The sequence below is a fragment of the Diadema antillarum genome, unplaced genomic scaffold (assembly GCF_040938485.1).
Source record: "Diadema antillarum isolate AM-2024a unplaced genomic scaffold, OU_Dant_1.0 seq00000523_RagTag, whole genome shotgun sequence".
Lineage (NCBI taxonomy): Eukaryota > Metazoa > Echinodermata > Echinoidea > Diadematoida > Diadematidae > Diadema > Diadema antillarum.
Genome location: NW_027271475.1, coordinates 1,509,618 through 1,526,717, shown reverse-complemented (window position 1 = coordinate 1,526,717; position 17,100 = coordinate 1,509,618). Strand labels below are relative to the sequence as shown.

General features: G+C 39.1%; 2 protein-coding genes across 2 annotated transcripts in view; one reads left to right on the top strand and one right to left on the bottom strand.

Moving 5' to 3' along the window:
- Positions 1–328: 328 nt before the first annotated feature.
- Positions 329–9,352, bottom strand: LOC139734309 (probable inactive peptidyl-prolyl cis-trans isomerase-like 6). Its single transcript, XM_071645103.1, has 8 exons — positions 9,240–9,352; positions 8,117–8,279; positions 7,220–7,341; positions 6,731–6,793; positions 5,212–5,365; positions 4,724–4,780; positions 1,180–1,315; positions 329–467 (listed from the first exon to the last, which is right to left on the bottom strand). Exons 1-8 carry the CDS (start codon positions 9,327–9,329, stop codon positions 350–352), a joined length of 903 nt encoding a protein of 300 aa, XP_071501204.1. The 5' UTR covers positions 9,330–9,352; the 3' UTR covers positions 329–349.
- Positions 9,353–14,435: 5,083 nt separating this feature from the next.
- The window catches only part of LOC139734363 (polycomb protein SCMH1-like), a 39,818-nt gene continuing 37,153 nt past the window's right edge, over positions 14,436–17,100 (top strand). Inside the window, exon 1 of the mRNA XM_071645155.1 lies at positions 14,436–14,503. The gene's annotated coding sequence lies outside the window, so the exon portion shown is untranslated. The remainder of the gene's footprint in view (positions 14,504–17,100) is intronic.

The following is a 17,100-nucleotide window of genomic DNA, read 5'->3' as shown; positions in this document are numbered from 1 at the left end:
TGGGATTTGGGGCACCCAAACGATTTCACATCTCTCTTTGCTTCAAATAAACATTGACACTGGCTGTTAGCCACTTGTTTGTTATGCTTACATTTATAATGCTAGTGGTTTTGGTACAGTCAAACTCAGAGAAAAAGAGCAAAAGTAAATAATGCAACAGCTTGCCTCCTCCAGCTTTCGCAGACAGCAAGCGCACAATGCACAGTTCTCTTGAATTCATTTGAAATTCGTTCATGCTTGCTGTGGTGGAGGTATGAGACAGAATTCAAAGATGGAAGCAAATATGCAATGTTCTTTGGAGAGGGGTCACCAGTTAGTTCCCACGATTAAAAAAAAAACATGTTCCTCATCAGTCCTCTGGGGTGAAAACCCCACAGGCCACGATCTTGCATTCCTTCTTCGGCCTCTCGTTGTAAGTCGCCTGTGCCTCCAGAGTTCGCAGCACATCCGTCCCCTCCACCACTTTCCTACATCGGCGTAGATACAAGGAAAACAAGAAGAACAGATGTGTCAAAAGAATCATATTTCCTTGAAAGCATTAGCAGATGCCTTTTTTTACATACTTTTTTTAAAAAAGACTCTTGCGCAAGCCCTTCACTTTAAAAAGAAATAGGCCGGTTTACTGATGTATTCAAAATTATTGCTTTAATTTTTCTCTCCGGACTGAGCAAATAAAAGTTATTTAGCTTAACGATATCTATGATAGTGCAATTTCACTCCATAGAATCCAGTTTTCATGCATCAGTGTTTTTGCTGAGTTGGGCCAGCTGTCTGGAGCAATCTTTATAATAAAAGGATGCATAAACCTTTTTTCTTGTTTCTTCTTCTTCTTACAGTGATGAAATGGGATGTATTATTGTAAACAAAAAGTATTTTCCAGTGTGGGAATGTTTTCCAAAATTTCATGCCCTGGTGTACTAATGCAAACAGAAGAGCAGGCAAGTACAACCAGGAGATATTGAAATACGCTCAGAAATACACTTATCTGCAATTTTTTTAGAAGCAAGTACACTTTATGGAAACTGAAGCAGCACAAAAGAAATTTGTGAGAAAGTTTCCACTTGTATGGTAAGCCTATAGCATGGCAACAGTAGTAGACTGCCGAAAATTTGCATTGTGAAATTCGTCAGTACCCTGGCCTGAGCGCGGTCATCTGGACCAGTGTCTATCCACACTCACCCGAAGGCCACATATTTGGTGTCCATCCAGGGGGCAGGCTGACATGTGATGTAGAACTGCGATCCGTTTGTGTGCCTGCCTTGGTTGGCCATCCCGAGGATCCCTCGAGAGCTGTGTTTGACGGAAAAGTTCTCATCTGGCAAGAGAGATCAATGAAAGCTCTGTCCATTCAGAAACTGCAGCAGGCAATCAACCAATAAATCATCTTGTCAAAATATTGCACTATGACACTAGCAAGCTCAGTGCTCAACCCTCTACAGCCCATGCAATAAAATATTTTATAGCTTGTGTTCTGGATGTATCAATCCATCTTTAAATATGGGTATTGTGAACAGTAACAGCACTTCAGCAGTCATAACCTCCCTTCAACCGCGATCCATACTCCTCGGTAAGAATATATGAGTAGTTTTTACTGGCATAATAGCAGATAATGATATCACGCCACAGGAACCTTTACTGGTCTCCAAGAGTTCGGACAACGAGATTAAAATAAGGGAAATATTTCCAGCGCGAGTGTAAAAGATAAACCTACCATTATTGTAATCACCACAATCGGGAAATCAACTTCTCAACGTCTTTACTGCCCTGTCAAATTAAAATTAGTATCAACACATAAATCTTTAACCAGGCAGGTTGGCTTCCTCTACAGTAAGAGGTTTGTTGTTTCCAGACCTATCGCGTACTTGTATTATGCTCGCAGCGTTGTGAATTGTATAATTCAGAGTGAAAATTAAAAGAAATTAGTAACAACTTAAACAAAATCTGAGAAAACAGGAGAGTTGGGAGCTTTTAAATATTCATTTTAGTGCAATTTCACTCTATTTTCAAATCGGCATAAAAAGTAAACAAATACATTAAAATCAGACAGAATGGAAAAGTTTCATAAAAAGTGGTCCTTAAAGGACAAGTTCACTTTCATAGACATTTGGGTTGACTGAATGCAGCAATATTAGTAGAACACATCAGTGAGAGTTTGAGCAAAATCGGACAATCTGTTCAAAAGTTAGGAATTTTTGAAGTTTCTGCTCACTCAAGGGTGGATGAGAAGACTACTATAGCTTGTGATGTCACATGTGTACAACGACACAAAGAAAGAATAAAGAAAATTCGACATATTTTCACTTTTCTCGCATAACAAAAGAACACTTGACTTCTCTCTTTCAAAAGACGGGGGGAATAATATCACCCTCAACATATGTCAGTAACAAGTCAAAGAAATGTGCACTTTATTCAAAAAGTGAAGTTTTGTGAAACTCTCTTTTATTTTCTTTATATCGTTGTAAGCATATGACATCATACACTGTAGTAGTCTTCTCATCCAGCAGTGACTACGCAGATACTTTAAAAAATTCATAACTTTTGAACGGATTGTCCGATTTTCCCCAAACTTTCACTGATGTGTTCTACTAATATTGTTGCATTCACTCAATCCACATGTATATGAAAGTGAACTTGTCCTTTAATCAGAAAAGTTATGTAATGCTAAAGTTTAAAAAGGAGAATGAAATGATGACATCATTGCCTGACAACTCTCTCATTGATATGCACTCAGTCTTCACTAAATTTCTATCATTTACAAGAAATAAAAAGCAAACAAACTGGACCCTGCACATCAATTGTTTGTTGTGTTTACAGTACCTCATAAATTATTACTTATGGGGAAAGGGTTGTAGCTATTAACGGCTCGTATAGTTTTGGTTGTGACCTAATTTCAGGTTTCTAACATTTTTGGTGAGATAATGAGAAACCTCTTATGAAATATGAAAGACCATGTATTTTATGAGGAATTCAACTTTTATTTGATGAAAATCGGTTTTGAAATGGCTGAGATATCCAAAAAAGAGTGATTGTAATAAAGTGTGGGACCCACACTTTATTACGATCACTTTGTTTTACTTTGTTTTTGGATGTTTCAGTCATTCCAAACCTGATTTTCATCAAATAAACTTTTAATTCCTCTTAAAATGGTATGCTCTGTACTATATCATAAGTGTTTTCTTGGTATCTCGCAGAAAGTTACAAGCCCAATTATCATCTCCACCAATACTGTACCATCCCTTTAACCCATTTTTTTTTTTTTCCACAGCTTCGTGTACATTGATGACATCAGGTACTTGCATTTTATTGGTGCAACCAATATCACCATTGGGAAAACACATGCAAAAACAATTCCAAAACTTTCATTTTCTATGTCTGATTTCCCTGAAATCTGTTTTCCCTCTGTAGATGGTGCATAAAATGTATTGCACCAGGATATCATGTTGCTTGGAAAATTCCTTTTCCAAGAAAAATCTTCTTCACATCACATGTTCCTGGAACATAATTAGAGTATACATGCCTATACATGTATGTGTCTTCCTCTGTGGGTAAGTTCTGTCTGTGCCAAAATATTTGAGATAAATGAAAACTAGTGAAATTCTATGTACAAACCAAATGGAGGGCTGCTCAACACCTAGATCACACATAATTGCTAATTCATCTTATTCTCTAGACTTGTACAAATCATAACTTTTTTCTCTATGTGTCAATTTTTTCCTCCCAAAAACTGATGTACAACTCTGATTTTTTTTGTTTCATATAAAGCAACATTTATACCAGCATGGAAAAATAATGACAAATGATGATAGCCATGTCGATTGATATAAAGATGTGTCATGATTTTCATCTTAATGATGCTTTAATTTGTACATAAAAAGACAAACTATTTTGTTTTCTTTCTCCATAAATTTGCTTGATGGCACTGGCTTCCTCAAACATGGTTGCAGATGCTCATAACTGCACAATAATCTTGAGCAGAGTCAAAGAAAAAAGTAAATCATTGCAGGAGAAGGGGATATAGTGTACAACTTTTCACATTCAAAATTTGCGTAGTCCTCAAGTTCAACACAATTATTATATGAGTAGTAGAGCTATTCTACAATGCCTACAGGACCTCACATTGTATGACGAATTCATAGTTGTCCTGGTTGTAACGTCAAACGCAAATCTGACAGTGCTATGAATTCTCTGCAAGTTCGAGGTGATCATATAGGCAGGGCTCCACACTAACTTTTTTTTTGGTGGCCCAATGGGGCCACCAAAATCATCAATTTCAAATTTTTGGTGGCCCGAGAGAAAAATTTGGTGGCCCAAACAAAAACAATAAAAAACATTAACTCACTGCATGCATTTATGCATTACCGGCGCAAAAAGTTCCGAATTTGTTGACATACTTTAGAAAAAATTTTGGTGGCCCGACGCGGGCTACCAAATCTGCCCTTTTTTGAAATTTGGTGGTCCGACTTTCATTTTTGGTGGCCCCGGGCCACCGGCCCACCGTTAGTGTCGAGCCCTGATATAGGACTAAAGTGGTAGGGCTTTTGCAGTGCCCATATGAAGCCTTGTGTGTGATGACTGATTTGTAGCTCCATAAACATCATAACTTTCAAATGCTTGTCTGTCACTGCTCTAAAACGCTGCTCACAGTTTGCTCATAAACGTTTTGCTGCTTTAATCTCGAGAAATACATCTCGTTATGGTCAATTTTCTTTTTGGCCGAACATACCTTCAAAGACTGGGCCATACACTGACTCTCCTCCATCCCCTCTGCCGTACATAATATCTGTGAGATGATAAAAAGGAAATTTCATATGCAAATGATGTTTACCAACACGCACATGGCACAGAGTTGCTGATGCCAAAGTTGAGCATCTGACACCGTGATAAAAATTATGAAAACCAAAACACTTGCAGGTGAGAATCTGTCATACGATATCTTTTTTGCCTTTTCAATTCACAGTAAACTATAGTGGAGCGGAAAAATAATTCACAAAGTTAGATTTATGAGATAGAAAACTTACATTTGACAAAATTGACTGAGAAAAACTAAAAAACCCAAGCAAATTCTCTTTAAGATTTAACTATGAAGAATACAACTCAGAAAATCAAATACAGTTTAAAAAAAGCAAAAAGCAAATTGGAAAAAAAAATCAGGTCTCCATTGAATATTCAAACTTGCTCAGAAATTAGAAATTGAAATTGAACTGCACCAACCTCCGCCCTGGATCCATCCATTGGGGACAATTCTATGGAAGATGGAGTTCAGGTAGTGGTATTTCATCAGTGATTCATCTGTCTTGTGTCCACGCTCTCCGGTGCAGAGCGCCTTGAAGTTCTCACATGTTTTGGGGCACCTGTCAGTGTAGAGCTGGTATGCACAGACATCAAAATATAAAAAGAAATAAAGATACAAACATGATAGTGCATGGAGGAAACATGCCTCTCAAATCCTAAAGTTCATATGGTTTGGAGGGATAAAAATGCATATAAAACAATTTGGATTCCCCATTTGGATGCACCTTTTAACATGATGGTAAGTTCTATAACCACTATTTAGACTACAAATTTACGAATTAGAAACATTTTTTTTTTTCATTTAAGCAATTACATCAAATGAAACATTCCAAAAAATCTAGTACAAAGAATTCAATTTCTGCACACTTCTGCATAAAGTATGTATAGATTTTCTACTGGAGACAGCTATAAATCTATGATAAAAAAAGTTATGATGCTGTTACTCGCTGTGTTACACCAGCATTCCATATAAAAACTTTTATTCATGATGACATTTGTTCAGAGTTTTCCATGTTTGTACCTACCAAATCAAGTTTTTCCTGAAACATATCCAAATTTAGATGAGCAAGGTATTTTTCCCCCCATTTTTTTTCCTTCTGATGTTGTCACACTGTATTTACCAGGAAAGATTACCATGTATGTCCTTAAAATCATGCTGACAATATTTGTCAGGATTCTGATCGTCTTCATATCTCAAGACACTCCAAAATACAGAATTGTTTCTCATATCATTTCTGGTGGCACTTGGCGATGAATATTTCAGATCTAGTGATCCAAAATTGCAAAGCTTATGAATACCCCCCCCCCCCCCCCCCCCCCCCCATTTAATCTTGAACAACATTAACAATGTGAAGAGCATAATTTTTAGCATTTACGTATTTAACATTTTTGCAATCTTGTTCATCATAAACAACAGAAATTACTCAGCCACAATCCGAGTCTGTGGTATACAAGAAATACATTTTAGAGCATCTGCAAGGTTAAAGGTGCATGGTCCCCGTGTTTTAGTCAAATGCGTACGCGGGCGCACGGCGCAAGTTTCCTATAGAGACCTACGCTATCGACCCCTCCATAGCGCTTACGCTTTGGCCCACTTCCCCGAGTCTGAAGAAGTCCGATTCACTGTAGTCAGTGGTCCGATCACAGTCTGGCTCATGATTTGGCCGAGGGGGATGACAGCTTTAGCAAACGTCTTTTGTGATGTCATAATAACTAAGCACATAAGCGCGCAACCTGGCATTACTACTGGCTGCGCGATGAGCAGAGAAGACAACGAAGGCATCGTTACTTAGCAACACCTACGCACTTTACTCTTGATGACAGCTCAACTTCGGTAATCTTTGTATCAATGCTAGCAGTGATCAGCAGTATCATCAACACCGCCCTCTACACTACCGGGACTATGCACCTTTAAAATAAATGATATTAAATTTCATACCTCAAACAGCAACCGACCAATTGGTTCGCTATCAACGGCCACATCAAAGTACACAAAAGTATGCTGCAAAGAGAATGACACAAAATGCACATGATGGTGAAGAAATATCAATCTTCATGCAGGTAATAAAACAAACAGAGCTTACAGAAATATAAGAGGATTCCCTTTCAAATTGGGAGGGGTCATATAACATAAGACCACTTGAACATTCCAGACTTTTATTCCTGGGACATGGTCAGGTAGAAAAACTTGTGGTACATTAAAAACTGGGTCTTGGGTACTGTCCTTTCAAAGTTTTCATACCCTATAACAGGACTCGAAACTAACTTTTCTCTCTTGTGGCCTTCTAGGTCCACTGAAATCTTTGAATTTTACATTTTGATGGCCTGAAAAACAAAGCATGATCATATTTTACACGATATAATATACCTCACAAACAGCATTCATTTACCCACGGAGTTTACACACTGAGCTAAATCCTTCACTCACCTGAGTGGCAAGAATATGCTCCTTGTATGCCTCTTCAGCAATGGCAACATACAAAGGCATTGGCTTGAACTCTACATAGTCCCAGTGCTGTTCAGCCCACTGCTTGAAGGCCTTTGGGCCACCTATTACACCAACACAAGAGTGAATGAGACCATTATTACCAGCAGCAGTATCAGCAACACTGACACATCTAGAGATTAAACAAAGCCTGTGTATGGCCAAAGGCCTGCAAATGGCACAATGAAAGATGACTATATGAATGTTGATCACAGACCTGCTCACAAACTATTGTGGGGGGGGGGGGGGGGGGAGGGGAGTTGTAGCCTCTCACATTCACACTTTGGATCCTTTGAGGCAACCACCTTTCTGCGCTCTACCTTTTGGGATGTCTACGTTGTTTAAGCATTGAAGCGCTCTCAGTGGTTTCACTCCATGGTCTCTACAGCTGTTTACACCATTTTGAGTTAAACTATCAAGCCTTTTCCTGACCTAGATCTTGAAGAACTCTATCCATGCCATGCAATATAAGTTGTTCTCCAAAACACTAACAGCCTACCCAACAATCTTGTTTGGTATGTACATGTAAGTTATGAAAGCTGGACATTTGATATTACACAATGAGACACACACTGACACAGTTTATGAAAGCAATTTTCATGAATTTTGGATTAAGCTGGCTATATATCGATTCGATAACTTGCTCACTGGCAATGACAAAAGCAAAAACCATAGGCAGACAAGGCCAGTTTAAAGTCGCATTTCAGGAATGTTCAACACGACTCTTTGAATTACTCGAAATCTTTTCTTGCTCTTTTATGATTTAGTGCAATTGCTGTACACCTCTTTCTACTGTATAGCTATACAGATTGACAATGTATCATTACATGCTGTGATTACCTAGAAATTCTCCATTGACATAGGCCATGGCCTTTTCCTCAAACACCCAGGTTTCATCTCGGAGAGCCTTCTTTTGTTCCTCCAAACAGAGCTCCCAATCAAACTCAAGCAGTGGTTGAATTTTGGGAGACAAAAACTTCTCTGTATTGGCCTGGTAGAGTTCCTACAAACAATAATTAACATGCAGGAGATGATGATGAGAAAGAGATACGAATCAAATAGAAATTACAATCTTTACAGTGAATTTGAGTTAGTTGAGTTTGTTATGCCAGTTAATCTGTAAGATCTGCATCCACACCAAGGTTCAATTGTCTGCAAAATTGTGCTATGTCGCCGGTATGAGGGTACAAGTAGGTTTCTTCATCATGCATGTACTAACGTAGTAGGCGGTAAATTTTGGACTGCATTGTGCCGGTGTGGTTGTGAATTATGCTGGTGGCTTGCATTAGTAAATTACTGCCTACACAGTGACAAGGCTGTTGAAGAGTGTATTAAAAAGACTATAAAAAGTTCCTAATCCCATCACATAAACGGAGTGATTAACATTAACAGTCTAGCATTAGTTGAGTAACAAACAGTTAAGTGAAAGTTCTAACGTTAAAGATTTAGTTTCAGTCCTTAAATAGATCTAAGTTGTCCACATCGTATCATCGCATTGTTGTATACGGGTATCAACAGTTAGATTCTTACAGCTGAACGTGTTACAGTTACAGTACACGGTAAGACTTTACACGTCGTCGTCGATCACTTCAACAAACTGCATCAGTGCATGCAAGTCGTCAGGCAGGGCGCTTCTACACATACAATACACTGGTCACTGGTTACTACAGGCTAATACAGCACCTCGAGGTTGGGTTAACGTACATATAAAATCCTGTACCTATTCCTACTTCAACATGATTTACTTGTTGTAGAAACGCGTATCTATAGATCTAGTCTAGATCAGTAAAATTTATTGTTGGGTCTAATGCACTAATCCTGGCGGACTGAAACACAAATCACAATAGGTGGGACTACTGCGCGGCTCATCACTGCGTCCTCGTATCGTTGATTGTGTTGCGAAATACATTAATCAAACTTAGCTGATTCATGCAAAACCTTATTTTCATAATCATGCCCATACCTGTGCACAGCATCTGGCCATATGAAATGTTTCGTCGGGCAATAGCCCTACGATTGTTAACTGGTACTGTACAACTCCTTTCGGGGCCATCCTGGAATTTACGGAGCATTCGTTTTTCGCTTTGCACGTTGTCAACGTAACGCGCATGCGCACATGCAAGCTGTCGATCGAGAAAGACTCAATGTTCATTGAGCAGAAGCTGCGAAGAGAGGGAGAGAGTTTTTGAATTGAGAGAGATTGAAGAGTTTGAGAGATCGAAGGAAGAATATAATGCCGTGAGACGAGCAGAAGGAAAACTCCTGTATCAGTAGAAGGGGAATATACCCCAAATATGTATGTAGATTCAGAAAATGCAGAAATATTGGGGGAACACATCAGAGAAGTTTGAAGAAAATACCACCATATATACATGTGCCGTCATCGTTGGATATGAAAAGATGCAAAAATATGTGATGTCATCATACATGCAGCAGGGGAACAACAGAGACAATATTGAGAAAGTTCTGACTCAAAGCTAAATTTGAGGTCCAAAACGAAAAGGACACTCAAGGTTCAGACATATCAGGATCTGATATGCGCTCCAGGAAACTCACAGAATGGGAATTATACTTTATTCTATATATATAGAGGAATATTATACAGGTCCTGCTCATACAATAGCTTATCTCAGAGCCCCTTTTAGACACCGGAGAGGAAGGGGAATGAAAGTGCGGGCATTGTGACGTTTCACACCACTTTCTGGTGTTTGATAACACTTCTCACGTGTTTATTATTGAATAACTGATATGTACACTGATGATCGAAAGAGAAATCCACCCCCTCGCATGAGCCTGGCAATTCGCAACAAGCGGAGCTATAGAATTGCTCCTCTCGTCACTTCCGTGCATAGGAAAAAAAAAATAACGGCCATTGCATAAATGACACTGTCATGACTGTATAAGCTTCAATACAACACGTATACAAACAGCACGGAATTAATGTTCACAACACATGCAGTCGCTCGATCATTCGACCTCAAACAGTACAACGTGTATTTATCGATCAGGCTAAGTTAAAGGGATCGTATAGTTTTGGTTGAGACCTAATTTGAGGTTTCCAACATTTTGTGGTGAGATAATGAGAAACCTCTTATGAAATATGAAAGAGCATGAAATTCCATGAGGAGTTCAACGTTTATTTGATGAAAATTGGTTTTGAAATGGCTGAGATATCCAAAACAGAGCGATTCTAATAAAGTGTGGGACCCACCTTTTATTATATCGCTTTGTTTTACTTTGTTTTTGGATATTTCAGTCATTCCAAACCCGATTTTCATCAAATAAACTTTGAATTCCTTTTAAATTGGTATGCTCTGTACTATTTCATAAGTGTTTTCTTAGTATCTCGCAAAAAGTTAAAAGCCCAATTCTCATCTCCACAATACTGTACCATCCCTTTAAGGCTGATAGTGTCTGAAAATGTGTATATTCCAGAAAATGAAATTCCATGAACACAAACGCAGAGTTTAAAGCATGCGCATGATGCTTCACACATCACACTGCTATAGTACTCAACACACACGCTGTTTTCTGACAGAGGCCGTTTTGATAATTCTGTATTAATGTCATAATCACGCTGTTGTTGCCCTCTGTATGTGTACATACACATAGCTAATTTTCAATTTCAAAAGATTTCAAAAGATTTTTTTTTTCGACTCGTGGGCTATAATTTTCTTCATAAAACACTTTTCATGAGTACCATAATGGTAAGCAAAAATTGAACATTTTCATTCGAAGGGAATAAAGTGGATTCTAAAATGCATACAACCATCACTGTTTTTGTCACGTCCCAACTGGATTCTTTGTTTCTTTGTTTCTCAGTATAGTAAAATAGTTCACGCAGATCCCTATTTTGCTATTTAAGTCGTTGCTGTATGGTAATCGGAGCATTCCCATCTTTAAACACGGGGAAAACAAACCCAATCAGTTTTGGCGTACAAAATAGGCTCATTTACAAGTTCAATCACCTCACATTGATGCTATCATATAAAGTGGGTTAATTTTCTTCCCACACTCAGTCCATTATTGCATTTACCAAAACTAGACTATATAAACGAATGTTGCAAAATATAAAGACGTGTTATCTACCACACTTTTATTGATATTAAAAAGGCCCCAAACTTTGCATTTCTCTCGTACTGAAGCAACGAACACCCGGATTTTAAACATTATTTTAAACGTAAGCTTGAAAGTAAATTTCTTTTATTTTTCAGGAACTCGGCATGGTGACAATAATTATTGTGATGAGTTGAAATGTTAAATGACATTGATTTAGACTGCTCGGCATTGGTTGTTTAACAGGTCTACATGGTCCCATACCCAATTTCTTATCCCCCCCCCCCCCCCCATTTTCTTTCTCTCGCATGCAGCAGTGCTGCAGGCATGCCCTCACAATATTATTATTTTCTACCTAAATGACGATCTTGTCGGTGTTTTCTCTTTTCGGTTCCGTTTTGTTGTTGTGTGTGTGTTATGTGGGTATGCGTGCGGGTGCGGGTGCGGGTGTGTGTGTGTGTGTGTGTGTGCGCGCGCATGCTTGTCCATGCAGGTGCACTTGCGTGCGTGATGTGTGTGTCTGTGAGTGATTGCGTTTGACAAAAATATTCCTGGGGACCTATAATACCCCACGAAGTTGACCGAAAGATCGGTCTGTATCTGGTCGTCGGGGATATGTTCTGCGGAGACTGCGTCTGACTTCACGGATCCCCTCCTATTACGGAGGAGAGCGATGACGTCAATAAAGTAAAAGACTCCTCCGGACAGACGGATCTTTCTGTCTACCCACGAAGCATCTATTAGATTTGTTTGTTCGTTTTTAGGTTCCCCCGCACATCATCTTATTGTCCAATATGAACATGACATACTCTTGTATAGACTGATTTAAAGGGGCATAGTCCCGGTAGTGTAGATGGCGCTGTTGATGATACTGCCGAAGATTACCGAAGTAGAGCTGTCATCAAGAGTAAAGTGCGTAGGTGTTGCTAAGACAAGTAACGTTGCCTTTGTTGTCTTCTCTGCGCATCGCGCAGTCTGTAGTAATGCCAGGGTGCGTGCATATGTGCTTGTTATTATGACATCACAAAAGAAGTTTGCTAAATCTGTCATCCCTCTCAGCCGAATCATGAGCCGAACTGTGATCGGACCACTGACTACAGTGAATCGGACTTCTTCGGACTCGGGAAAGTGGGTCAAAGCGTAAGCGCCAAAAGAAGTCGATAGCGTAGGTCTCTATAGGAAACTTGCGCCGTGCACCCGCGTACGCATTTGACTAAAACACGGGGACCATGCACCTTTAAACCCATTCTCGTATCCTGAAATATTATCAAAGATTGTATGAGCTGCACTTTCAAATATTTGTCACTATTCATTGATCTCTTTGTATGTTACAAAGTGTAATTAAAAGTATGAAAACTTAATAAATGAAATGAAATGAAATCGTTCGTATTCTTCCATTGTTTACGTCATCATTGGCCGTTCAGAGTGATCGCACTTGCCGATCAGATTTTGCATCATTGGCTAAGAATATTAGTTATGCCTGCGTGCATTATTCATCTGCTATCTATAAACAATAATGACTTTTACGACAGTTTGTCTGTTTTATAATAGTGTGTGGTTAATACTTGCTTGAGAATCCGCAACCCAAATATCATATTTTGCCTAAAACCGGTCTCTGTAAATCGATCCGTCTCATTGAAGCGTCCTATACATAAAGAAAGAAAAGAAAATCATGGGGATCTATACAATGAAAGCAACCAGGACATGGGAATATACACGCAAGACTGTGTAACCAATCGTTTAGCTTCCTTGATAGCTATATAGGGGACATGCTATTCACTCACTCTCATATCATAATCATGCACCAAAACATTGTGGCACATCATATCATTTTACATAATAGGCCTATTTCTGGGGACTGTATTCTTTCATGCAGGATCGATCTCCTAAACGATGACATATTTTTCTTTCTTTAAAGAAAACTTTCCCGAAGTCAGTTGTCAGCAATCAAGATGAATTACACGAAAAAAAGTGATGTGATAAACATGTATGCTGAAAGAAACCCCGATGATGATGCTTTGTGATTTTTTTTTATGGCCCGACAATGAAATTTGGTGGCCAGAAAATTAAAGAAAAGGAAAGAAGAGAAACAGATAAGAAAATAAAAGGGAGGGAGGGAGGGAGGGAGAGGGAGCAAGAGGTGTAAAACAATGTACACATTCTCATTTTTTTTTTTTTTTTTTGTAAACCAAAACATATAATTTCATAAAAAAACGGTGGCCCGCCTTTTTTTCTGGTGCCAGCACTTAGTTGCAGGCTACCGGACCATCCGTTAATTCTTGATGTCGTGGCTTAACTAAAGTAGATAAAAGCATAAAAAAATGAAAGTGTTCGAGTCATTAACGCAGTGTATGTATAGAAATGATCTCGTGCAACTTCATGACATCATATTTCGCTCGTCACTATAATGATGACTCGTAGATATATCACATACCGCGTCAGGAATAGGCCTATAATCAAACAGCTCTTTTTCGATAAAATAATATTCCTTATATCGAAAACACAATGGCTCACTTAAAAATGCAAAGTATTAAAAGGTATTGAAAAATTACAAATTTGCAAAAAAAAAACCACCCAAACAAAACACGTGTTTTATGAGAATCTCAGAGGGACTTATTGAAAAAGAAAATTATATTGGGGAATAGAAGTTTGATAAAGACATTGTTTATTCATGCGGTGGCTTGTGTATGAATCACAGACCCATAATAGCACACTTGACCACAGAGAAAACCTTGTTCCTGATCTGCAACTGAGGTTTCATCGTGACTGATACCTAAATTGCCTAGAATGGGTTTCATCAGTGGTGTTTTTAATGCGATCGATAACAATGATAATACGAAACATATTACGTAGTCATGAGCTATTTCAAATTCTCACGTTCTCGGAGGGGGCCGAACTTTTAACAGCGAAGCTGAACTTTGATAGGCCGAGATGCTGGTATGCACCCAGTCGACAATCACGCACACACCACACGCATCACGCTGAGACGGGTAGTACCGAAACGTGTGAAAATTTGTATGTGTTTACATAAGAACAGTCCATGGGTCATGGCGAACCGCTAAAGGTGCCGCGGCGCTGGATCAAAAAATCGCAATTGCAAACAGATGAAGCCACCACAAATTCACAGAGCTCGGAGGTGAAAGTTAACGAAGTCTGCATAACGTGAACTTGGTAAGCACTCTACATTCAGCCGTATCGGTTCTGGCAAGTATTTCAGAATTTTCTGGCATAGGTCGAAAGCTGTTCGCTGTGTGAAATCGAAGAAACCATCATCGCAAAGTAACCAGTGTATTAATTGAATGGTAGCACATGAACTTGAACCTGAAGCGTCTGTGCAAGTCTGGGAATGTCGGTTGAAGCAGCTGCATTATCACTGGCTGTCACTGCCATCATCACTCCACTCCTGTGACGAGTCCTGTCGCCAGGTATACCAGGCCGGGCCTCGGGTCTATTCCAGTAAAAGTAACTTCCACTCCAGTAAACCTGTGCTGGTTATCTGACTCGAGCTCGGTGGTGTCTACTCTAGCTACCGAGTACGTAGTCGTATTAAACACTGACTACCGGGCGTAACATTATCAGACTCAGAGCCACAGAGGGAGGGTAATCTACCATCCGGGTACCAACCAGGTACAGGTGGTACCAGTCGGCTTGTTAGCATCAATATTAGAATGCTAGTAGGGGATATGAACAGAACGATTTTGCTTCTTTTGAATGGCAATGCTGAATGGCATTGCTTATCATAAAGTACTGAGTATCAACATGATCAACCGCTCCGAAACTTGTCATGTTGGTTGCCTTCTTTTGATGGGAGAGCAGGGAACCCAACCCCGGCACGGGACGCTTGTAACTAGTAACATGGGCGCGGGATGGGGTTGCTGGTGCGATTAGGAACCCCTAACCCTATCCCTTACCAGTGCTTACAGCTATCACTGTAATCGACAGCTAGCATAGATAGTTTATGTGTATATATGTGCTAGATTGTAAACATACAAGTCCGCTGTTCTAACATTTTGCAAGTGTAAGTCCTAAAACTATAAGAGGGATGTACTTTGGATGGGAGAAGAAGGGCAAGGTTTCTTATGAGAGCTAGAGGCTCTCCTATTTAATACATTGTAAGTCTGCTCTTGGGTTAATCCGTACAAGTGGCAAGATGTTTTCTGTGTGTGAATCAACGTGAATGGCACTGATTGTGATGGAGAATTGTGAATGTGTTCAAGTACGATATGTTGAAACGGGGAAACATACAATGTGGCAGACGGTGAAGCTACAAGTTATACTGGGTACAAAAGTTGTAGGAGCCTACAGCAGTAAATAAGCGGTATGCAGTGACCTAGGTGAAAGTAAAAACAAGATGCTTGGTATGCTTCTATTATGTAAAGTGAATATGATCTCCTGTGCAAATGAATCCATCTGTTGAGTGTATGACATCCCTCTCCCAGCGTAACTTTCAAGCATCAAGGATATATACGCTGTACAGTGTAAGAAGGTATTCAGGTTTAGCTTTTGAAGATGAATTTCGATATGTGACATCCCAGTAATGCAGTACACAACGCTGCACACTGGCACTGGTCCAACTGTCTCTGACCAGTCAAAAATCACTGTCGGACCAGTAACTTTTTCAGGAATGGACCAGTAAACGACAGACAGACAGACGGGTCGGACCAGTACTCAGTAGAAAAAATGGGTTAGTGTGTAGCCCTGTAGTACATTAAATTGTAATAATCAAAATTTAGAGCATTCTGCTCATATTGTACATATGAGACAGCATGAGCCAGCAAGATATCATTTTCTGAGGAAAGTATTTGTACATTCCTTGTTTTCCTTCTTCAAATTTAATGATCATACATATATGTGCATGTAAATTTTTTCCTTCCAGATCACTCAGCTGACAAATGCCAGTTTAGTCCAAGAAGTTCATTAATTAAAAAATGAAGTAAGGTTCGTTATCTGACTCCCCCCCCCCCCCAAAAAAAAAAAAAAAGAAAAAAAAAATGTGGGTACTAACTAACTTTCGGAATTACAAACCTTATTTCACTTTTGTGTCAACAAACCTTTGGAATACCAAATCGTTTTGTGCCTCCGCCATGGAGTGTCGCCAGAAACATTATGTTTTTGGGTTGTCCATCCGTATTTCCATCCTTCCATCCATACACTGATCAATTCTGTGGACTGCATTTGTGTACTTAAAAACTGTTTGAGGTATCCAAATAAAACTTGGCATACATGTACATGTATTAATGTACAAGTGGACGAACTTGTGCCTATCAACCATTGCACACACATGCTCAAGGTCAAAGGTCAAGGTCTAATTATAAATTCAAATTTCACTATTTTCCCAAATCTCTGCATTGCCTGTCTCTGCAAGGTACATGACTGGTGAAGATGCTCTATGGAAAGTTTTGAGCCATGGGGTGGAAATTGTTCTGAAATTCTGAAACTTAAGCTAATACCATGTATTACCAGATAAAAATTCTACAATTAGGTTTTGGGCCATTGGATCAAAGGTCAAAGGTCAGGTAGAAATGCTAAAGTGTCACTTTTTTCTCCATATCTCAGGAATGGCTTAAAAGACCATCTTTGTGAAATTTAGTGCCTCATGAATTTACTGCCTGACAAGGGGTCAAGTGTTTAAGGTCAAGGGTCAAAGGTCAGGTTCAAAGGCTAATTTTCTTTTAAATATTTGATGCTGAAATTATGCTATTTTCTCCATACCTTGGAGATTACTCAATATGGTACACTTACAAATCAATAATCACATTGTACACATA